The following is a 22,891-nucleotide window of genomic DNA, read 5'->3' on the forward strand; positions in this document are numbered from 1 at the left end:
AAGGCAGGAGCGTGCCTTCCAAGCGCGCACCCGTGGGAGTTGGCACAGCGTGCCCGAGCGCGCGGCGAGTCGCTCAAGTCTCGTTTGGACTTTTGGACGACGACATGAAGACAAACGAATAACGAGCAGCGGCAGCGGGATCGGCGGCAGCGGCGAGGTAAGGCCGCCGGATGACAGCTGTCAATCACACGCGGCACGCGTGGTCCCCGTGACGTCACGCTTCTACGTCATCCGCCGGCCGGCATTGCGCTTGCTCGTCAAAGTTGCATTTGTCATTGATGGATGGACAAATTGAGAGGTAGGGAAGCCTGCTCCTACGAGAGCCGCCTGTCTCCCTGCTGCCAATCATTGACTCGTCAAACGTCCCCTCATTTGCACGAGCTGTGTGTTGCGGCAGGAAAACAAGCAAGAGACGGCTCTCGTGGGCTTTGCTATCACTGGATTTATTGGATGGATTGGTTCCCTGTTTGATTAATTGCTTGATTCGTGACTGTCGTGGTTGGGGTGGGGGGGTCCAGTGGTCAAGTTCACCACAAGTATACAACTCACTCAAGGAGGATTCTGAGCGACAAATTTGGGACATGGATTACCACATTTAGTTGGCATGAGTTAATGAGACATACATTCATGGGTTAAAAAATATGTACGTACGTATATATATATATATATATATATATATATATATATATATACACATATATACATACATATAGAATAGATCTTTATTTGTCATTGTAACATGTACAACGAAATTTAAAAGTATATATATACATACATATATACATACATATACACTACCATTCAAAAGTTTGGGGTCACAAAATTGTTTGGGTGACCCCAAACTTTTGAACTGTAGTGTATATATTTATTTAGATAATTATTTATAGATTATATATATAATCTTCTGTGTAAAAAATCTTATAATATATATGTGTACTTATATTCATAGATTATATAGAATCTTATACAAATATAAGATATAATTTATAATATTTAATTCATAATATTTTAATATAATAATATTTACACTACCGTTCAAAAGTTTAGGGTCACCCAAACAATTTTGTGACCCCAAACTTTTGAACGGTAGTCTCAAGGTTTCTCATTTTCCCCTGCTAGGGGTTTTTAAGTTTTTCCTTGCCCTTTTGGGAGCTTAAGATCAGGGGATGCTTTGAGAATAATTGTCAATTTCTGTCTATGTGAAGCCCTTTGAGACTGCTTGTGATTTAGGGCTATACAAATAAACTTGACTTGACTTGACTAGTGTATATATATACATACATATATATGTATTACATATATCAAGCAGCCACTGAGAGCTTCTCCCAACCCAACGGTCGCTGTCCGTGCATTACCTCACCCCCCCCCACACACACACCACCGCCGCCACCAGCCAGTCAAAGCGCTAGACCGTGGGCGTAGAGATGAGACAAATTCCCAAACAGGCTCAACGAGGCTGAAGGCCTGCACGGAAACGCGGGCGGCTCATCTATGAAAATACTAGAGCCCAGAATGGGCTGGGTGAGACCTGTGGCGGTAAGCTTCCCACAGGACTCCAGCTCCCAGCAAGCTGGCTGGAGGCTACACCTAGCGTTGTTGTGGTGCTAACGTCAACACGCCAGCTTGCTGTTACCTGGTGAAGATGGTGGTATTTTGGGGGCAGGTCAATGAGTGGAAGGCATTTTCAGAGGGAGCCACGTCAGCGTGAGCTTTTGACAGCCGTCGCTGTTCCTCAAGTGTCAAAATGAACGGCGCACTGCAATGTCGGCGGCGCGCTTCCCCTTAAGTTGAGCCTCAAACAAAGCCAACAGTCCAGACACGTGAACATTTGGGCCAGAAAGAACCTTGGGAAAAGCAAGAGCATTGAGCAGCATGCTTTGGTTGTGGTTTCGCAAAACAGCGGCAGCAAAAACAAAACAAAAGGAAAGAGCCAAGAGGTGAACAGCCAAAGCTTTGCTTCTATCAGCTGCCGGTAGCTGGGGACTTGCTGGTGTCCGTCAGCGTGCGGCTCTGGCAGGCCAACGTTAGCATGTTGCGCTTTGACTCTTTCAATCTTGCCGGTTTGGATTTGCTTTTGCGGCTTCTGCTGTTGCCGTTTGCAAGAGCGTGCGGCGCCCTAACACAACCGAAGCACGTACGCTGGTCGTTGGTGTTTTTTCGATTTTTAGCAGGGAACGATTGGAACGCCAAACAAACAAACAAACAAACAAACAAACAGAGCAGAGTCGTCCTGTGATGGCGCCCTAATTCACACTTGCTGCCATTGTGTGCAGCATCCTCATTGGCTGGAGGAGGACCAGTGGGCGAGGCTTCTCAAGAGCACTAACCCGGGCTCTTCTTGACCAGCAGAATCAACATGAGGCTCAGGTACCCAAAGCCGCCACATTGACGTCCGCCAACGGACGTTGAGCATTTACGCCAGCCAACAATCGCCTTGTCGGAATTTGAGAGCGGACCAAAAACTGCTTTTGGGGACTTCCTCCATACTCGAGTCACGGGAAAGAGTTAACTGGTCGATTGAGTCAGGCTCTGAACCTAGCCGCCATTTGACGCTTTCCTGTCATCCAATCGGAGACCCATCTCAAACCTTCCTTCCTGACCCCCTGTGTCCGCCTCGCCTTCATCCACTCGTATTCCCTTGATTCACCCGTGTCCGAGGCTATCTCACTTGACCCCCGTGAGCCATTGTGTGAATACCTTGACTGCTTGTGTCCACCTCTGTGTGTCTTCAGGTGCTTCCTGATGCTCCTGACCAGCACCACTGTTCTTGGGGTAAGTAGCGCATGGCGCCCCCCGAGGCAGCACATATGTATGTACGTCCATCTTTATGTTGGACATAGTGCACGTATAGGTCGGGCGCCTGCCTTGTGACAGTGAGCGGCGGGCGACGCTGAACTCCACATTCCTGCCTGCCGCTGATAGAAACGCTTGACTGCTAACTGAGTTGACACAACGCGGCAAGAATGCAGCCTGCAACACAAACACTGATGCATGATGGGAAGATGACAATCTGGGCATCTGTCTGCCGGGAGGGAGTGACGCTGGGCTCCGAACCCAACCACCTTTTGCTCCTGCCCAACTGTTTTGTCGTCTCAAGCGTGATGTCTTTCCTACGCCGCCACCCGTTCACCGACGTGTCATAGCGGGCGTAATGTCACGTCCTCCTTACACCGGATGTCATACGTGCCGGGCCGCCAGTCGGCGCGCTCACCGTCATACCGCACCGACGATGATGTGGCAGGAATGACGATGATGTGATGTCATTGCCGCTGCTGATCCGACTGTCTGCAGGGCGACGACACGGAGCTTTGCGCCGGGCGAGACTGTTCCGCCTGTCGATGCTTTCCGGCGAAGGGAGCGAGGGTGAGACTCCGCCTGCAACAGAAAACAACCAATCACAGCTTGCCAAACCTCAATCGCAACTTGACAACATGCCAAATCGAAAACTTGGTCTCGGGCAAATATTTCAAAGCGAAACAAAACTACCAAGACCGAGACCACATCTAGAATTTAAGTACAGAGCGGAGACGGTCGGTGCAGAAACTGGCCAGTGAGGTCCAGAAATTAGACCACAACTTAAAACAGTGAGCGCCAGAGTAACGCACGAGACGGTTTGAACTTTGACAGTGTCCTCCAGGCCGTAGAGCAGAGCAGAGCAGAAATTTGGTCATGCACCGACTTCTTCAATCTTGACAATGACATCCAGAAGTTAGCCACAGTGTCCTGAACTTAAGGCGGTCCAGAAGTTAGCCCGTCTCGTATAGGAATTCAACTTAGCACAGAAGATAGCCAACCGAGTCCAGAGGTTATCCGGTGAGGTCCAGAACTTGAGACGGTGCCAGATTTCAAAAGCAGGCATCTGTCATTTGGTTGCGCGTGCCTCATACAAGGAGCCCATGAAACATTGGTATGCCTTCAGCCGTTAACGGCCCTCCGAAGGAAACCAAAACGTAGCTACAATGTGGCTAGCCATAAACATTCGTTTGAGGCCCCTGACCTGTTTTCATATACGCACAGGCAAATATACGTGCAGTTTTGACATGACCTTATTGGAAGATGTTACAACAATAGTGTGTGTTGTGCGTGCTTGTGTGTCTGCCTTTGTACAGCTGGGGGCAGCGGACAGACTGAAAGCGTTACGGCCAAACGTCTGTCTCACTGATTTCACACCTCGATCATTCCAGAGAAAGCTGCAAAGACCAAAAACTAACAGAGATCAGACCTGTCACATCTCATCGCACACACGCGGGCACAAAAACACACGCACACACACGCACACACGCACACACACACTCTTTGTGTATGCCGTTGCGGGGCCTCTGTCTGTCCTCTTGTGGTCACGTCGATGTGCGTGGTCGGTCACACGGCTTATATTTAGGACTGCTGTTGTTTCAAATGGCGATGATGTGAACTCATCGTAAAGGGGCTTCTCCAACTTTTTGGGTTCAACGAAAGAATTATTCTTCGTAGCGTCTTGGCCACGCGCAGAGCCAACAGCGGTCGCGTCGACTCATCATCGGTTTAAAGTCCGCTCGCTCTCCAGCCGCCGCTGGGTTGGACTGGATTCTCAATATGGCTTTCTTCCACCGGGGACAGTCTATGGCCATCTCGTGGTTGAGAGTCCTATACTGAGAACATTTTTGGAGCAAAACTTTGGACAGCCGGATGCCCTTCCTGACACCAACCCAAGGGGAAATTGATTTTCTGTAGGGGTTGACTCCCTTAGCCCATTCCTTTCCCGAGGAGTCCACTGGGCAGTGGTACTATTTAACCCATAGTTGGGGGCTGGTTTGTGGGTACCAGGGCATGTCCACACACCGGTGGACCTGCGTGCCGCACGTCTAGGGGCCAAACCTCCTCAGAGTCCCTTGTAGTTTAGCCTGGGTCCATGTTGTACCCAGTTACCATGTGTCGCCGCATGGAGGCACTACATAGGGCTTGCTGCTAGAGAGGCTTTGTACTGGCAGGGAGAGACTTACGCACTCGGCTCTCCCGTTCGCATACTGCTAGCCAGCGGTGAGGGTTGACAGTGAGAAGTGACATGCACTGGGCACTCCACCAACACACTAGACACATCATAACAACCCGACTTGGTCTTATGAAGTCAGACGCACAGTCGACAAAATGGCAAATTGGGAACAAATACAGCAAAGGGGGATGAAATAGCAAATTGGGGACAAATACAGAAAGGGGGATGGGGAAAAAAAGACAAAAGAGAAAGCCAGTCAGACTCGCTGCAGCCGGCTGGTGACTTTGAGCATTCCGAAGAACGAGACAAAGTCGAAAACTTTGGACAGAAACTTGAAATTCTGTCAATTTCATAGGCAGGTCAAAGTTGAACGAGCCAAGTCAATCGGATTTCATTTCAAAATACAACTCCCTCTGTCCTTATTGTCCCGACTGCAGTTTGAGAAGCCTTGCGTTGGAAATGGCACTTGCACACACAGCTCTAACTCTGCTTGCTTTTCTCAGGGCTCTCCGGGGTCTCTTGGGCGGCAGGGTTCTCAGGGACCCCCAGGCTTCCCAGGCCCTCAGGGTCCTCCAGGAGAGAAAGGCAAGCGAGGGACTGAAGGCCCAGCAGGACGTCAGGGGCCAAAGGGAGACGCGGTAAAGAAACACACAGTGACGGCATTTTAAACCCTGCCGCACACTTGAAACATTTGGATTTGGACAGACGAGTCTGTTTAAACCAGTGCTTCTCAAATAGTGGGGCGCGCCCCCCTTGGGGGGCGCGGTGCTATTCCAGGGGGGGCGCGTGTGACCCTGGGGAACAGGCTTTTTTTTTGGCAGTACTAGAATAAAGTGTAATTGCGCGTTTACTACAGCAGGGGGCAGTGGCGCTCTCATTGTTACTTCTGTCACGTTTGCGACAGTGCAACATTTTACGATTTACAAGACAAGTTAGGATAGTCACGGTGGGGAGGGGGGGCGCGAATAGTTTTCTTCTTGCTAGGGGGGGGGGCGTAACAGAAAATAATTGAGAAGCACTGGTTTAAACCCTAACAGTGTCCGACAATCTAGTCAAGCAACACATATTCCTTAGAACCAGTTGTCACCGTCAAGAGATGGATGACTCTCGCTCAGAGGAAACAAAACATGAAAAGGCTCTGGAAAGGAAAAAGCCTTGGACGTTGCTGTTCTTTTTGCTTTCTTTCAGGGAGCTGTGGGCGTTCCCGGATTTCCTGGTTTAGAGGGAGTCCCGGTAGGAAGCCCAATCCTTCCCCCCAAGACCTCTCTCTGCAGGATCGAGACCTTCTTTCCTGGATGAGCAGCTTTGGTTTCTTTGCGTCATCAGGGTCACCCGGGCCCAGCCGGCGGTCCCGGTTTTCCAGGTGTGGACGGGTGTAACGGGACGAGAGGAAGGCCGGGAAAGCCCGGACAGCCTGGAGAACAAGGGCCTCGTGGTGACGTGGTCAGAACTTCAAACTGCTTTACTTCTTAGGGTCACAAGCAGTAACTTGTGAACACCTCAACTAGTGCACAACACATAAACTAGACCACAAGAAACCCGACTTGAACGACAACACCAGAAATTGACCTCTTTGGTAGACAGGAAAAAATAAATAAAAAAAATCACCTGACGTGCACCACGACACCTGGCGATTAGACGTTGACCAGGTGAAGTGTTGTCGTTCTTGTGGAGCGCAGATGGTTTCCTTAAAAAGGCAGCTGACATTTTCTTTTCCCAGCAAGTATGTGCAGAAAGCAAAGATGAATTGGTTGACAATTGTGTGGCAGGGTTTTCAAGGAGCAAAGGGATTTCCAGGGGAGCCAGCGCTCTTCTTCCTCCAGTACCCCGGAGTGCCCGTGAGTGGTCTCCACATCACACCCCAGATCTTTAGCATGAGCCGATTGTCCCATTGCCCGCTTCTCATCATCGGCTGACGGATGCACTAATCTTAGATCTTTGACAGGGTGTCGCCGGCCTCGGGGGACTTCCTGGTCTGCCGGTGAGCTCGCTGTCTTTCTGCCTGCCTACCTACCTGATGTCTTGCTTGTTGGACTTCCATACCAACACAGGCTTTCGATCTGACTTATCTGTGTGCAGGGTGGACCGGGTCCCAGAGGTTCGAGAGGATTAGCGGGTCCGGTTGGTCCTGATGGATTCAATGTGAGAACATTTGTCACGACATAGACTTTCAATATCCTTATGCCAATGATCTGCAATGGTGTGGTTGTGTGTGTAGGGTATCCCTGGCCTGCCAGGTTCCAGAGGTCCCCCTGTGAGTATGCCCTCACATCACGCATTTTCATCACAAAGACGAAGAAGAATAAGGAATAATGCTGAGGACTTTACTGGTATTTCTGCTTCAGGGCGAACGAGGTAGATCGGTGCCGGGACCGCAAGGAGATGAGGTACCAAGTAGTATGGCCCGATTTTGCGCCATGAGAGCAGACGTTAACCGGCGTCATCCGCAGGGGGAGCAAGGCTTACAGGGGCCTCCGGGGCCATTTGAGTATGTGGACCCCCCAGAGGATTTCTACATCAAAGGAGAGCAGGTTACTGGCTTTTGTCCAGTCACACCACAGCAGTCATCTTTTCAGTCAGCCGGCGGCTCTAACGTGTGCTCTGTTGCTTCGTCAGGGTCCGGCGGGGCCTAAAGGGCGTTGTGGAGCTCAAGGCCTGCCAGTAAGTCCACTCCGGGGTTCCATTGCGTCCCTTGACTGAGCTTCATCTAATCTAATTGTGCCCGTTTTGGATTTTCGGGGTCTGGATGCCCTTCCTGGAGCTTCATCTAAAATCTAATTGTGCCCGTTTTGGATTTTCAGGGTCTGGATGCCCTTCCTGGTGTCAAGGGAGAAAAAGGGATTGTGGGACTTCCTGGACCCAGGGTGAGGCGTCCTTCTTTGAACCTCCTGCTGGCTGTGTGTAGAAAGCAAAGTCAGCCTCTATTATGTCAAAGGAAGACCTTCAAGGAGAGAGTGGAGACATATGTATATTTTGCACGGGTGAACGCTTGTGTGCATTTCAAGATTCAAGAGTTTTTTATTCGTCATGTTTGAGCGTGCCAAACAAGGAATTTGACTTCGGACTTTGGTTTGACTACAACGCTGCCTGCAACACCGCGCGGCGGCGGCCGGCCATTCAGCGTTTGAAAGCATTTGAAAGAATTAGGATCATCCTCCATTGGTGGCCTTAGCGAATCAGGTCCTTGTGTGCTTGTGGTCTCCAGGGACTCCCAGGACGCTTGGGTCTACCCGGTTACAAAGGAGCCAAGGTGAGCGAGTGCTGCTACGTCGAGCGTAGTACCCGCCTGATCTCCCAGTTCTACGCTAACGTTCCTTAGACCGGCTATGTCGCTTGCATTATACATTAGCATGAAGCTACTTGAAACGTCTTTGTGTTTCAGGGCGCTGTAGGAAGTTCTGGTCTTCCAGGTCTGATCGGACAAGAAGGACCAAAGGTTGGTTGGTCGGGCGGTTCGTGAGGGGTTCAAACACCTTCTGCTGGCCGTGGAAAGTCACACGTGTGGCATGATATACATTGGTTTCTGTTCTCAGGGCATGGTGGGAGATCCTGGTTTCAAAGGCCTCCCGCAGGAAATTGTCATCACACTTCCGGGTAGACGTCCGCACGCATGCACCAGACACACAGATTGTTTCTTTTCTTTTCTACCCTAACGACGCTCATTTGTCCTCAAGGTGACGCTGGAGATCCAGGGACTCCAGGACCGACGGGACCTCCAGGAGATCGTGGATTCATGGGAGCACACGGGCCCCGAGGATCCCCTGGTCGATCCATACCGGGTCAGAGCACAGCTGCGATATCATCACGCGACTTTTCATGAGATCCATTTGACTCATTCAGTCACTTGCCTCGCACTCCGATTAGGACTGGCAGGTGTGCCGGGAGCAAGGGGGACTCCAGGAAGCAGAGGTGACAAAGGAGATCCGGGTCAAGTTTTCACAGATCAAGAAGCATTTCCTGGGCAAACTGGAATACCGGGAAGAGCAGGACCCAAAGGAGCAAAAGGACAACCAGGGAGGCCAGGTAAGCTGGTGCTTATTTGGGAAAGAGCATGTCTTCTTTCCACGATGCGGGCATTTCAATTTGTCCTCCAGGCTATTACTGCCTTCCTGGAGTGCCAGGAGAACCTGGAGAACTCGGTGAACAAGGGCCCTCTGGGGCACCGGGTGATCATGGATTCAAAGGTCAGTATATTTAGGTTTCAGTGAGTTCAGTCATTTGTGTAGAATGTGGAGTAAGTTGAAATGCCGTGCGTTTTGGGACAGGTCGACAAGGTGAATGCTCCTGCGGTCCTCCAATTGTGGTGAGGGGACCCCCAGGACCAGGGGGGAAGCCCGGTTTGGTGGGGTATCCAGGGTCCCCAGGAGCCCAAGGACCAAGAGGGGAGAACGGCTGCGCGGGAGACACAGGTGTTTCTGGCCAGCCGGTAAGAAAACATGTGACCCGAGTTCATTGGAACAGGCAGGCTCATAATTACGGAAAAGTAGACTCGTTTGGCCAGCCTTGTTGAACTCCAGGAAATATTTGAATTCCTCTATTAATTGCTTGAGTGACTGTTTGATTGGTTGACTGGCTTGCAGGGCCTGGGTGGCTTACCTGGTATCAAAGGGTTCAAAGGTCAAAAGGGAGACTTCATTGTGGTGGAAATCAAAGGCAAGTTGACCAGCTTTGACTGCCAGTTTGAGATAGATTGCTGTTGAGGTCCCAAGAAAACTGCCCAGATTGTGGATGCTATAGACTAGTATTGTAAAGCAATGTGATTAAACCATGTCTACACTGATCAAACGTGTTTCCAGGCAAAAAGGGCGAAAGAGGGGAGTTGGGTCTTGCGGGTAGACAAGGTTTCCCTGGAAGAGGAGGACAGGATGGACTCCCAGGACTCCCTGGAATCCCTGGACCTCAGGTCTTTGGCTCTCACTGTTATACAAGCATCAAATAGTTGCATCAAATCCTACAAACTTGTTGAGTCCACAAACCAGAGGATCTGCCATGAAAACTCTACCGCCATTGCATGTGGCATTTTCCTACTTATCTTAGATTTGCTTTCAGGGAGAAAGTTACTCCGCTTCTCCGGGGGACCAAGGCCTTCCAGGTCTTCCTGGCCCCAAAGGACTAACCGGACAAACTGGCCCCCAGGGATCAGGCATAGTTGGAGCAATTGGAAAGCGGGGGGACCCAGGAGCCCCAGGATTTCCAGGTTTCTCTGGCTTCCCTGGCGTGAAAGGTGTTCAAGGTAAAGGTTGTTGAGGGGAAAAAAAAAAAGCAACGTAGTTGCCAAGCTTGGACTGACGTCTCACGTCTTCAAAGGCGAAACACTTCCTTGTATACCCAGAAACCCTGGACCCCGAGGACAGAAAGGGGAGGCAGGAGAAACAGGTGAACACAATACCAAGGATCTAGCATTTCATTTCTGTTCATATTTGTATCTGACTTCCTCTTCATTTGCCTAGGCCCGAGAGGGCTTCCTGGTCCTCGTGGTTTCAACGGATTCACAGGACCTGATGGACCTAAAGGAGAAACAGGACAGTCTGGACCTGCTGGACCACCTGGACTAGCAGGTACCACTGCTTTAGTACCACAATTTTGGCCAGTAGCTATAATAAGTGACCTTGTGTCTTCCTCTGCAAGGACCAAGAGGTTTTATTGGAGATACCGGAGTTGAAGGACTTGAAGGATTCAGTTTTACTGGAGAGCCAGGTATTGCCCTGTCAAGGATGGCTGATTTCATAGAAAGGAAACTATTGCATTGACATGTTAATGCAGAATGCATATCCACAACCGGTATGTGGAGATTAAAGTACACATATGCAACGCAGACAAGACGGGACATCTACATATTGAATTTACCACTGTGCATGTTTTTCTGTGTGTGTGCGCGCGTGTGTGTGCGTGCGTGCGTGCGTGTGCTCGTGTGTGTGAGTGAGCCAGGCTCGCCAGGTGCACCAGGCACTCCTGGACTTAGAGGGCAAGCTGGAGATTCTTATGTGGGGACCTCAGGACCCATTGGCTTTCCAGGGCTTGCTGGCTCTCCTGGACCTAAAGGAGTCCCAGGTCAACCTGGTACCCAAGGTTTCCAAGGTGAGGGAAAAATCCAAAGATCGATCTATTGTTGTGGGACTTATTTCAGACCTTGTCCTTCATAATGCCACACAAATGCTGTGACATGAAACAGCACGTCTGCTTCATCATAAGAAGAGTTGATGAAGTTGTACAGAAATATCTGTGAACAGGAAACATTCGTGTTCTTTTCACATGTTATCTTTGTGATCAGGGGTCCCAGGTCTACCTGGGGTTCCAGGACCAAAGGGCCAGAGAGGACAGGATGGTGCACCGGGCAGCATTGGCCCCCCTGGCCCTATCGCTGATCTGTGCAAAAGAGGAAAACCTGGTCCCGCAGGTCCTTTTGGTCCACAAGGAGCCAGTGGTCCCCAGGGTAAAGTCTGAGCTGAAGTAATGTACTGATGTCATGGCTCTTGTTTCACCAGGAGAACTGGTGATACAAGTGTGGGACAACTAACCTAAAGCCTTCTTTTTCCCTTGATGTTTTTTTGTTCAGGATGTTTTGGGGAGAAAGGTGACGTGGGTGAACCAGGATCTCCAGGCTATGGACCCCCTGGCCCTGTGGGCAAACCAGGGTCTCCTGGCTTTCCTGGCTATCCGGGGCTTCCGGGCACCCCTGGTTCAAGTGGAGACTCTGGATTTGCAGGTTGGGATGGACGGAAAGGTGAGCAACCAGCTGACAGCATCAACCTTTTTCATTACTAAATTGTTTTTTAGTCTGTGACGTAAGAATGCTTCAAGGAGATTGAAGCGGGGGACAACTCAAAGGGGTTTGGGGCTCCTCTAAGTTCATAGAGCACCATGTGACATCTCACAAACAGGTCTGATGGGACCCCTTGGTAAGAACGGTGTCCCAGGAGTGCGAGGATTGATTGGGTTCCCAGGATACCCAGGGAGGCCAGGAGAGAGAGGACCTCGTGGACAAGATGGCAAGCCAGGATGTCAAGGTCCCACAGGAGAGAAGGGTAAAATCCACACAAGAAAACAATTATGCTAATATCAGGCGGCATAGCTCCTCAAAGTTGAATGGCTGGGGGTTCAAATCCAGTTGTTCTCCCCGCCCAAGTTACTATCTCCGGGTACTGCGGCAGTTTCCCACATTCCAAAAACATTCATTGAAGGGTGGAACTTTTTTGAATACGACTGCGAATGGTTGATGTCTCAATGTACCCTGAGATGGGCTGCCAAGCAGTCTTGGGTGTAGCCTGAAGGCAGCCGGAATGGGCTCCAGCCTTAATGAGTGCAAGCAGTATAGGGGATAGGGATGGGATAGGGATGGGATAGGGATGGGATAGGGATGGGATAGGGATGGGATAGGGATGGGATAGGGATGGGATAGGGATGGGATAGGGATGGGATAGGGATGGGATAGGGATGGGATAGGGATGGGATGGGATGGGATAGGGATGGGATAGGGATGGGATAGGGATGGGATAGGGATGGATGGATGGAGCATCATCAATCGACATGTGTTATCCATTCTTGTGGTCCTGTAGGATGTAAAGGCTACCCAGGACCGCCTGGGAAGACGCTGGGTGTCCCAATCAAAGGTGCGAGGGGCAAACCTGGTCCTCCTGGCGTCAACGGTTTCCCCGGTGCACGAGGTCAGACTGAAGTGATGCATTAGGGTGCAATAGGATGGTTTCGCTACAGACTGAAAGAGGCTTTCCAAAAGACGATGACTGATTTTTTTTCACCGTTTTCTTACCAGGAAATAAGGGTGCACAAGGTCTTGTGGGCAAGCCTGGGTACCCAGGCATCAACATGCCCTTGGGTATCAGCGGGCCCCCAGGTCCCCCAGGGATTACGGGCAAACCGGGGATTTCCGGAAGACCTGGTCATCCTGGACCATCCGGTTTCCTTGGCTTACCTGGAGAAACAGGAGACACAGTAAGATGAGATAAAAGCATGTCCATTAAGTAGGCAGTCCAGAACACACTGAACCAGAATTCAGCTGCAATCAAATGTAGTACAATTTACCAATGTTGTATCCGACCAAACACCACAATGGAAATACAAGTGGATCCCCAACATAGTTGTGGTTCTTCATTTGCAAATTCAATGTAGGCAATTCAACACTACAGATGTGCATAGTCGTGGGGCTTCATTTGCATATTCAATGTAGGCGATTCGACGTTACAGTTTTCATTTATTTGGAGGGTTTTTGTACAGCGTGTTTAAAATGAGAAGTTGAATAACTCACTGAGGTCTGATGAAGCGTAGCATTAGATAGTCATGACTACAAAATACTGATGTTATCATTCAGGGTGACCCAGGATCCGCTGGAAGGCCCGGTGAACACGGTCGACAAGGACGTCTCGGATCCAAAGGTGTGGTCCATTTTTCTGCTGCCGTGACAAAGGTGATTCAGAGACATTTGTAAAAATGTTGCTTTGATGTATCAGGCGATCAAGGAGAGTCTCGGAGTCGACCTGGTTTACCTGGAGACAAGGGGCCTTCTGGAGACGCTGGGCCTCAAGGTGAGGTTCTAACATGTCGGTCAACTTGAATCCTAAAACACTAGTTCAATTGTCCTTTATCAGGTGCTTCTGGACCTCAAGGTGAACCTGGAGCACTTGGTTTCATTGGCGAGCCAGGCCAGAGAGGCTCCAAAGGGGATCTGGGACAGCCTGGGGAGCAAGGACCACCAGGTACAGATCCTATCTCATGTGCTTCTCAGGCTAATCACAACCACAAAGGTGTCCGTGCTGCTGTTTCCAAAGATCTCGAAGGCACTCTTAAGTCTGGGCAAGCAGAAAACTCCAAACTTGTCTGTCTGTTCATCAGGTGTGATTGGGCCCCCAGGCCCCAGAGGTCGGCCAGGGGTTCCGGGTCTTCCTGGCAATACGGGTGCTGACGGTCCCGCTGGACCGCAGGGCATCTTTGGACTCCAAGGTGAGAAGTTGTGGTGTTTGTGTTTATTTGATTTGATCTATTTATCAGTGTAACAGCTGCCAGTTAGAGCTATGCGCTTTGAACGTTAGTAAAACCTCACTCCCCGTGAGCTTATATAGAGTGCTGACTGCTTCGCTGTCAGCCCAGAATATAGGCTCAGACGTCAGCGCTCCCAAGCCGGTGACGGTCGCGATTTGGGTTTGCGCCCTGCGTGGGGTGGGGCGGTTTGGAAAAGCCACCTGTTACATTGGTCAATCAATTGTTGGAACAGGTCCTCCTGGACCGCTGGGACGTCATGGCCTCGACGGACTAAAGGGGGTGAAAGGAGACATTGGCACCAGAGGTATGCCCACTCCTCTAAATTGAGCAATGAGCTCGTGATGCCCAAAAGTACCTTTCTGTACAACAGACGTTGTCCGTTCACGTTATTTCCTTCATTTCTTCAGCAAAACTTGCCTGTGCTGTCTCTTCAGGTCTCGGTATTCCAGGTTCTCAAGGTTCTCAAGGTCTTCCGGGAGATAAAGGCCCTTCCGGTCCTCCAGGTCTCCCAGGTTCATCGCAGCCTGGACCTCCAGGACCTAAAGGCCCTTCAGGAGCTCGAGGTTGGTGATGTTGTTTTCTGGAGGACTCTTGGGCCCTAGAGGGATCTTCGCTATTTGCATTGAGGTACTATTCTCACTTTTTATTTATCTGTCCAGGGCCACAAGGACAAATTGGGCCATTGGGTGAATCTGGACCTGCCTGTAAAAATCCTCCCTCTGGTATTTCGGGAGATCCTGGAGACCCTGGACCAGATGGAGAGTCAGGTCAGATGACAAGTAACATTAGTGACACGTTAACAGTTCATCTGTGACTTGACTGACCTCAGACAACCTTGCAGGTTTCCCCGGCGACATGGGGGATTCGGGTCCTAACCCTCCAGTTCCTGGTGATGATGGGGACAGCGGAGACAACGGATGCCCTGGCCTAAAGGGAGACAAAGGACTTCCAGGGCCCAAAGGACAAGCAGGCACAAGTGGAAATCAAGGGTTAAAAGGTGAATGTGAGGACGGAGTGTTCATAGTTCTGGGCTCAGGTTGTTGAAATCCAGACCAGCTATTTTCAACATTCGTGTGAACAGGTGAGCGAGGTTCTCCAGGTCTGATGGGGATACCTGGAAATCCGGGCTCAAGAGGTTTGCCGGGACCAACCGGACCTCTCGGGTCTCAGGGCTGTACGGGTCAGGCGGGTCCAAAGGGAGAGATGGGCAGAGTTTTTCCCTGCTCCACTTACCCCTCACCCCCACAGGGCCCTTCGGGACCCCCTGGGCTACCTGGTCTACTGGGAAATATAGGTTTTCAGGGAGACGATGGATTTGAGGGACTCAAAGGTATGAGGCTGCGACAAGGCATTGTCCTATACAGAGTCAGCGATTGTGAGATGATGACTGTTGATGTTGTGCTGCAGGTAAGAAAGGGGATGCCGGGTGCATTGGGCCCCGAGGCCCTCTAGGGCCACCGGGGCCTGTTGGGGAGCCAGGTCGACGAGGCCTGGAGGGTGAGAGAGGTGCGGTGGGAGCCAAAGGTGAGACTAAAAGTTGAAATGTTCACACAAGATTCAGAGTAAGGCTGCAGTGCGTGTGCCGGTCGGCCGGCGCAACTGGTTTTCATGAGCCGTTGTCAGCTAGTTTTGCTCGCGTTCCTTAATTCAGTTGCAGGTGAGCAGCGGCGTCTCACAGAGACACACCCAGCCATACCAACAGAGTTGAGTCAATACAAAATATTTGTAAAAAAAACAATAGACATGACATCTTCAAATGATGTTTTCTGATATAAAGTCGCAGTTTCTCGTCAGATGAGGGAATTTGTTTGCGATTGCCCACGCCAGTGGTGTTGGGTCGCTGAGCTGTAAGCTTTTTCTTCAGACTTGCTGTGCTCTGTGCTCAGGGGATCCTGGTTTGACCGGAGACCGTGGACCTCCCGGACCGTCCAGACCCGTGAACGCAGGCTTCCTAATGGTCATCCACAGCCAGTCCAAAATGCCTCCATCTTGTCCTCAGGGGATGCAAACCCTGTGGTTGGGATACAGTCTCTTGTACCTGGAAGGCCAGGAGAAAGCGCACACTCAGGACCTCGGTACTCTTCTTACTTTTTTCCTGGTCTTGTCCGGAACGAGCCGGGTCGTCTGATGTCTGGCCGACCGGACACGACTGCGGCCGTAGCTCAGCGGGAGCTGCGTTCAGACGCTACGCCAGCGTCTGGAGCAGAGGCGTAGCCAAGCCGGGGCGGCGCCCCGGTTAGGACTCCCTGCGCCCCGGTCGGCCAGACATCAGAAAAAAAAAAAAAAAATCGAGCTTTTTCGATTCTTCATTTTCATGCCATTTTTTTCTTTCGGTCTTGCGCGAATGTGCTTGCGCTATTCTATGTGCGCGATGTTATCCATTCACCGTTTGCCTCCCGGACCCGGATGTTGTTTTAGCGATCAGCGAACGGCGTGGGTGATGTTCGATTTTTTTTCCTGTGGGCGCGGGCCCCTACTGGAAATATTCCTGGCTACGCCTCTGGTCTGGAGTTCAAAAAAGTCAAAACGAGTAGGGCCAAAATGTCTCTATCTTAATGATTAACTGTTAAGAAGTGTCTTGATCTTAACGATTAACTGTTAAGAAGATGAACGTGACCCAGATTGGCCAGCCCATTTCCCCTCTCAACTCCCATGAAGCGAGTCACAATGGCCCGGGACGAAATCCGCCATCTCCTGACGTCCTTGAGCCAGAAGTCAGACTTGCCACTGTTGGCCTGGCCCGACTCCCCAAAGTGCCAATACAAAGCCTCAGCGCTCCTACAGCTGCGATCGGCCGCTTTGGACGCAACTCGTCTGCAGTCGGAGCACAATGACATTGGTGCCGCCGTGAGAATACAAAGGAAGGCGTTCTTCTTTTGGAGGAGTCTAAGCGTGTTTGTTGTGTTGCAGGTCAGGCGGGCTCGTGCATGCGCGTCTTCTCCACCATGCCCTTCGCCTCCTGTAACATGGGAACGTGCTCGTACGCCGGCCGCAACGACAAATCCTATTGGCTGTCGGCCACGGCCGCCGTGCCCGCCTTGCCCGTGGGCGGAGCCTCCATCCGAGAGCACATCAGCCGCTGCGCCGTTTGTGAGGCGCCCTCTGCCCCCGTGGCCCTACACAGCCAGTCGCCGGTGGGGCCGTCGTGCCCCTCGGACTGGGCAAGCCTGTGGACCGGCTTCTCCTTCCTCATGGTGGGCATCGCATTTCCTGAAAAAAAGCCCACGGCCACCGAGTACTATATATACAAATATATATATACATATACACACACATACATACATATATATATATATGTCTGCAGTCGGAGCACAATGACCGACTGCAGACGATATATATATATATATATATATATATATATATATATATATATATATATATATATATATATATATATATATATATATATATATATATATATTCCAGAAGTATCGTTTTCAAAGTACATCCCAAATGAAGTCATCCACAATCAAATGAATTGAAAATTTCTAGGAATATTCTCCGCTTTTGGTCATCCCCATGCAAGCAGACTGATTGATGAGGCTTTGTACAAGCTGCAGCTTACTTTACTTTGAAAAAGAGTCATTTTGGCAATCTCGCCATAGCCCTGGGTGTCACCCAAACCAGGAAGCCAAACAGAATCTGTGCCACCATACTTTGAATGAAGGGGTGTGGGTTAGGGTTATTCGGCTTCAGATTGATTCATGAGGGGAAAAAGCCCTTTTCATGGGATCCATCCAAAGAAGAATGGAAGGTGAAGAAAACAAGTGGGGGGCTTTTTTTCAAAGTACATTTCAGTCTGAAGGTTGTTTGCTTCTGTCGCCATTGGCAGCACACGGGCGCCGGCGACGAGGGCGGCGGTCAGTCGCTGACGTCGTCGGGAAGTTGCCTGCGGGACTTCCGGCCGCAGCCCTTCGTGGAGTGCCAGGGCCCCAGGGGGACGTGCCACTACTTTGCCAACATTTACAGTTTCTGGCTAACGGCGACCGATGCTGCCGACAGCCGCCAGCACGCCGCCAAGGTGGGACGCTGCAACGTCTGCATCAAGGTGGCCCAGCCCTGAACGCCAAGCGCCCGCTTTTGCTCACCACAACTTCAAATTAAAACAAAATATATCTTTTGGATTTCCTCTCCTTGGGTGCTCTCCTCTTCCGCTCTTTCAAGCTCAACTTCCCGTCAGGGTCCGCTGGAACGAATGCCACCTTTTGGCCCCCCAAAAAGAAAAAAAAAAAAAAAGAACACAGCTGCAGACTGCCGCCCCGGCATACCAGCGAGCCACCAGCTTGGCGCTTTTGCCAGATGAGAGGGCTCCTCGGCCCGCCTTTTTTCTTTAGTGGCGTGTGCTCCAACTGACAAACTCGCTTCAGACTGGACGATTGGCGACTCGTTGGAGGCTTTTCTTTCCATTTGAAACATGCGGAGAATACAAGAAAACCTCCAAGTAACCAAAATGTTGAGTGGAAAATGCAAAGTGCGCTCGCTGTCAGTAGCATCAGCATTACCAATCAAGTTAAGCGCAAAGGGAGAAAAAAGTCAAGAAATGTTGTCGTCAAAGGCTAAGCGGCAAATGCTCACCAGTGTTGTGAAACGTTGACAGCTTTCGGAACGAGCTTGCAAAGGTGTTTGCGCGTGGTGAAAATCGGGGATTCATTTTCCCCTGCATAAGCCCAATGTATTCGTAAAACAATGTACGGTTGCAAAAGCCATTGACGGGTGGGCTCCCGCTCTTCTGCTCTGCTTACCTCTCCACGGGGACCGAGCGGTTCCTCCTCTGCCCCAGGTCACGGGGTGGAGCGGCGGCCCTGCTGCAAAAGCGGGAAGAAAAGAAAGAAAGAAAGAAAGAAAGAAAGAAAGAAAGAAAGAAAGAAAGAAAGAAAGAAAGAAAGAAAGAAAGAAAGAAAGAAAGAAAGAAAGAAAGAAAGAAAGAAAGAAAGAAAGAAAGAAAGAAAGAAAGAAAGAAAGGAAGGAAGGAAGAAAGAAAGAAAGAAAGAAAGAAAGAAAGAAAGAAAGAAAGAAAGAAAGAAAGAAAGAAAGAAAGAAAGAAAGAAAGAAAGAAAGAAAGAAAGAAAGAAAGAAAGAAAGAAAGAAAGAAAGAAAGAAAGAAAGAAAGAAAGAAAGAAAGAAAGAAAGAAAGAAAGAAAGAAAGGAAGGAAGAAAGAAAGAAAGAAAGAAGGAAGGCAGGAAGGCAGGAAGGCAGGAAGGCAGGAAGACAGGAAGGAAGGAAGGAAGGAAGGCAGGAAGGAAGGAAGGAAGGAAGGAAGGAAGGAAGGAAGGAAGGAAGGAAGGAAGGAAGGAAGGAAGGACACAACCAGGGACACAAGGGTCATTGCGGCCATTTCTCCAGCGAGAGCGGACGGATGACCTTGTAAGCAAGCATCTGTGCAATCGTCAATATATTGCAAAAGTCTCTTTTTTCCTTGCCCCACCCAATTCCAACCAATTAAAAAACCATGCAAGTGTATTTTTTCAATCCCATTCATCAGTCAATTGAGTTTCGCCGTCACACATTACGCACAGGCAGGAGAAGTCAAGATAAGAGCCGCTCGGTAATGCGCCAACAAAACTTTATTTTGCCGGGCCAGCCGTCACGGTACCGGCGCTCGGGAACATCAAGTATTTCCCCTCTCAGGGATAACGCCGGTCAAGCCGCTCTGTCACGTTTGCGCCACTGACACATTTCATTCAAATGGACCCGCTACAAGTACACCAGCCCCTAGATGAGGTGCGGCTGCCATTTACCGGTAGGCGCGTCGAAGAGCGGAAGCGGCGCTCCGAGGCGGGCCCGCCGCCGACCCATCTGTCGAGTCCGCTTTAGGATCCCGAAAGCCGGCTGCCAAAAAGTCCCGCCCCCCAAAAAAGTCCAAATCTGATGCCATCCTGGACCGTCCGGGAAGACTTTCTTGGCCCAATCGGTACTTGGCTCCTACCGTGCGTCCCGCCTGGAAGCCCATCGGGACCTGGCTGGCACCCCACGGCGAGTTTGCGCAGTCGTCATCGGCGTAAGGTCCGGGCGGGTGCCCCCGGGCGGGCTTGCCGAGGGTCCGGGCACGGAAAGCGCACTCCCTCGTGCGGTCCGAGTGAAGGCTCTCGCAGGGGTGGATCCCCTCGGGGGGCTGCCGGTGTTGGGCCCAGACACACTGCCGGTGGCCTTGGACGCCATCGGCGGGGAAAGCCGCCAGCGCGTTGGCGACGGACGGGCCGAGGTGCAACGGGATCGCGGCTCCGGGGAGCGCGTCCTGGAGTCCCGGCGCCGACACCCTCGAGCTGGCGTTGATGAGCAGGTTCCGACTGATGGGGCTGGGGTTGGCGATCTGGCCCTCGCACACGGAGGTGGCGCCCGCCCCGGCGCGGGCCTGACATAATTGGTTGATTCGGTGCACGATGCTGCTCAAGTCGCCGCCGCCCTGCTGGTGCAGACCGGCGGCCATGGACAGCGGGATGGTGGAGGTAGACACCGTCACGTTGGGAGGCGCGTCCGAGTCCGAGAGCTTGCGGGGTCCCAAAGCCCTCGGAGGGCCCTGCTGGAGGCCACCGGACGGTACTTCTGGAGTCTGGAGAGCACCGGGTACGACTCCAGATGTCTGGGCGTGCGGTGGATGAAGACCGGTGGGTACTGCGCCGGGCATCGGGGGGCGCAGCGGCTGGACACTGACGGACATGCTTCGCTGAGGATGAAGACCGCCGGCTCCCGCAGTTTGGTAGCGAGGTGGCCGGATTCCACCGGACGTGGCGGCGCCCGGGGTCCGGGAGAGGCTCCGCGAGCCGACGAGGCCCCGGCCGCGCAGAGCCGCTTCCGATGCGTGGCGGAGGTTCAGAGGGGCGGCGGTCGCTAAGCTGTGAGGCACGGTCGGCGTCTGGGGCTCCAGCAACGGCAGGCGCGCCGCACCCACGGGCATTACCCTGCCACGCTGTTCCAGCGGATGGTGGGCGAGCCTCCGCTCCGGTGGCGGCTGCCCGTGAATCTGGCGCGAGGACGCGGGCCTGAACCGCTCATGCGGGTGAAAAGACGAGGGGTTCATGGCGGCTCTGCTGACGTGGCGGTCACAGCCAAAAGAGGCCCAGTGACTCGGGGCCCCCTGCGATGCTGGCGCGGGCGGTCGCCCGGCCGGAGGACACTTGCGGCCGGACGGCACACTCACATTTCTCCAGTCGGGCGTTGGTCAGACGCGAGACGAACGAGACCCGGTCCGCTGAGGCGTGCGCCCAACTTTGGCGATGGCTGCGTGGCGTCAACTTCTGCCTGCAAGTGGACACCATGTGCGTCAGCGACACTTCCGACGTATGCAAGCTTGGGATGGGGGTCAGCATTTTTTGACCGACATATTTGCAAATTTTTAGGCTAAATCCTAAGCCAGAGCTACCGTTTTTTTCCATGTATAATGCGCCCCCATGTATAATACGCACCCTAAAAATGGCATGTTGATGCTGGAAAAAAGCCTGGACCCATGTATAATACGCAGCCAAATTTTGACTCCTGCTTAAGTCCGTAAACGTTGTTCACAGACAAACGTTGTGGCCCACTCAAAGGCACAAATTCTTCCCATTCTGTGAAAAACGCGTTCTATTCATAGAGTTCAATGGCAACTTTCTCCCTTCTCATTCCAAGTGTGGACTCTATCCATGCACGGCACCACACTGCCCCCCCAGAGGGCAAAGAATTCATTGGCAGGGTTTTGACACACCTTAACCAGGGAAACCATGATTGACTGATGGGAGGAAACTGTCAACAGTTTATGTATTTAGTTTTTTTTTAACTTTGAAAGGAGGTTTTGCAATTCGGAGTTTGCATCTCCAAGCCCTTGTCGAGTGACGTCAGATTAAAACAACTCGAGCTCGATATTTTGGGGACCTCCCGGTTTGAGTGCACTTGTCCCGATCGGAAATCCCCAAACTGCGACTTCCGACTCCCCTGCAAACGTTGAGCTCTTCGATGGGTCTGTGACGTCACGGGTGTAGATGACAGGCAATAAACGAATAGGTGAATAGCCGTGTGGAGACACGTGGTCCTCATCTCATCTCATCGTCGTGATCATGAGGATGACGCACAACATAGCGCCTCGCTCGCAGCGAGCCAACACGTACGTGAACGTTGGGTGCGTTCGCACGTACAGTCCGACAACACTCGAGGGTTAGTCAAGTGAGTGCGTTCGGAGAGGCAGAGCGCGCTCACCCGAGAGCCATTGTTTTACGAACGAAGCCTACGTGCTCCGACTTTTCGCATCTGCGGTGTTTGACAGTCGGAACGCCTAAAGCGCGCTACGGAACTCCTTCAATGGGGAACACACGGCACATTTGAACAACGTTCGGAGTGACGGAGCGCGCGCTAGGTGACCATTTCCGAACGCACACTTTGTCTTCGTGCTACGATGCTAGGCTACGGCTCGTGCTATCCGCTAGCTAACGAGAGCGTCCAGAGTGTCGGCCAATACTTACTTAGGCTCCTCGACTCTCAGGACGTGGCGCGCTCGTTTTGCGGAGGTACCATGACGCCGCTCACTTTCTCGACTTGAGCCTAATTGGCGAGAGTGTCCGCTGAACAGCCCGCTTGCCTGTTGGCCGCACCGCTCAAGTGAGCGTTCACTGCGCGGGCGCAGAAAGAGCCACGCCTCCGCCAACAGCTTGTCTGTGGCCCGCGGAGAATGCCTGAGCAACTATCGAACGCTCTCGAAGCAATAATACATGGCGGTCTTAATCTAGCTCAACAACACTACGAGCGCCGACGCAACCTTACGGTACTAAGCAATTAATTGATCGTTTTAGAGAGGGGACTTCACGAATGGGTGGAGACGACATATGCCAACGCGCTGTACCACCGGCGAGCCGAACGTGTCTACGGGGCGGCCATGTTGGCAAGGGCGCCGTAATGCCATGGCCGTGGGCAATGCGAGCACTTTCACATGAAATAAGATCTGGAAATTCTACGTCATG

At 51.6% G+C, this 22,891-nt stretch overlaps 2 protein-coding genes across 2 annotated transcripts; one reads left to right on the forward strand and one right to left on the reverse strand.

The window, feature by feature from the left end:
• The first annotated feature begins 17 nt into the window (after positions 1–17).
• Positions 18–18,087, forward strand: col4a4 (collagen, type IV, alpha 4). The gene is made up of 47 exons (XM_061280531.1): positions 18–157; positions 2,274–2,367; positions 2,733–2,772; positions 3,292–3,363; positions 5,473–5,607; positions 6,158–6,202; positions 6,296–6,412; positions 6,739–6,807; positions 6,915–6,950; positions 7,049–7,111; positions 7,188–7,223; positions 7,315–7,356; positions 7,420–7,500; positions 7,586–7,630; positions 7,771–7,833; positions 8,175–8,219; positions 8,352–8,405; positions 8,503–8,563; positions 8,644–8,748; positions 8,834–8,992; positions 9,064–9,153; positions 9,235–9,395; positions 9,550–9,664; positions 9,751–9,872; positions 10,019–10,202; positions 10,277–10,345; positions 10,420–10,527; positions 10,598–10,666; positions 10,898–11,047; positions 11,241–11,402; positions 11,526–11,693; positions 11,851–11,994; positions 12,526–12,633; positions 12,741–12,919; positions 13,296–13,359; positions 13,435–13,509; positions 13,573–13,680; positions 13,817–13,924; positions 14,196–14,267; positions 14,398–14,526; positions 14,623–14,730; positions 14,805–14,960; positions 15,045–15,293; positions 15,371–15,487; positions 15,850–16,038; positions 16,874–17,157; positions 17,796–18,087. Exons 2-47 carry the CDS (start codon positions 2,357–2,359, stop codon positions 18,024–18,026), a joined length of 4,998 nt encoding a protein of 1,665 aa, XP_061136515.1. The 5' UTR covers positions 18–157; positions 2,274–2,356; the 3' UTR covers positions 18,027–18,087.
• A 1,423-nt stretch (positions 18,088–19,510) lies between these two features.
• LOC133155753 (protein FAM222B-like) lies at positions 19,511–22,586 on the reverse strand. Its single transcript, XM_061281284.1, has 2 exons — positions 22,397–22,586; positions 19,511–21,203 (listed from the first exon to the last, which is right to left on the reverse strand). The coding sequence occupies exon 2, from the start codon at positions 20,980–20,982 to the stop codon at positions 19,699–19,701; it is 1,284 nt and encodes a 427-aa protein (XP_061137268.1). The 5' UTR covers positions 20,983–21,203; positions 22,397–22,586; the 3' UTR covers positions 19,511–19,698.
• Between the last annotated feature and the right edge of the window lie 305 nt (positions 22,587–22,891).

Source organism: Syngnathus typhle, linkage group LG6 (genome assembly GCF_033458585.1).
Source record: "Syngnathus typhle isolate RoL2023-S1 ecotype Sweden linkage group LG6, RoL_Styp_1.0, whole genome shotgun sequence".
NCBI classification, from domain to species: domain Eukaryota; kingdom Metazoa; phylum Chordata; class Actinopteri; order Syngnathiformes; family Syngnathidae; genus Syngnathus; species Syngnathus typhle.

What these genes read in the sequence shown, in the direction of transcription:
- col4a4 (XM_061280531.1), top strand. An exon ending in TTGGTCCTGATGGATTCAAT is followed by an intron (nt 7,112 to 7,187) that starts GTGAGAACATTT and finishes TTGTGTGTGTAG; the next exon opens with GGTATCCCTGGCCTGCCAGG. An exon ending in CTGGAATCCCTGGACCTCAG is followed by an intron (nt 9,873 to 10,018) that starts GTCTTTGGCTCT and finishes ATTTGCTTTCAG; the next exon opens with GGAGAAAGTTACTCCGCTTC.
- LOC133155753 (XM_061281284.1), bottom strand. Translation starts at nt 20,982, where the DNA reads ATGAACCCCTCGTCTTTTCACCCGCATGAGCGGTTCAGGCCCGCGTCC.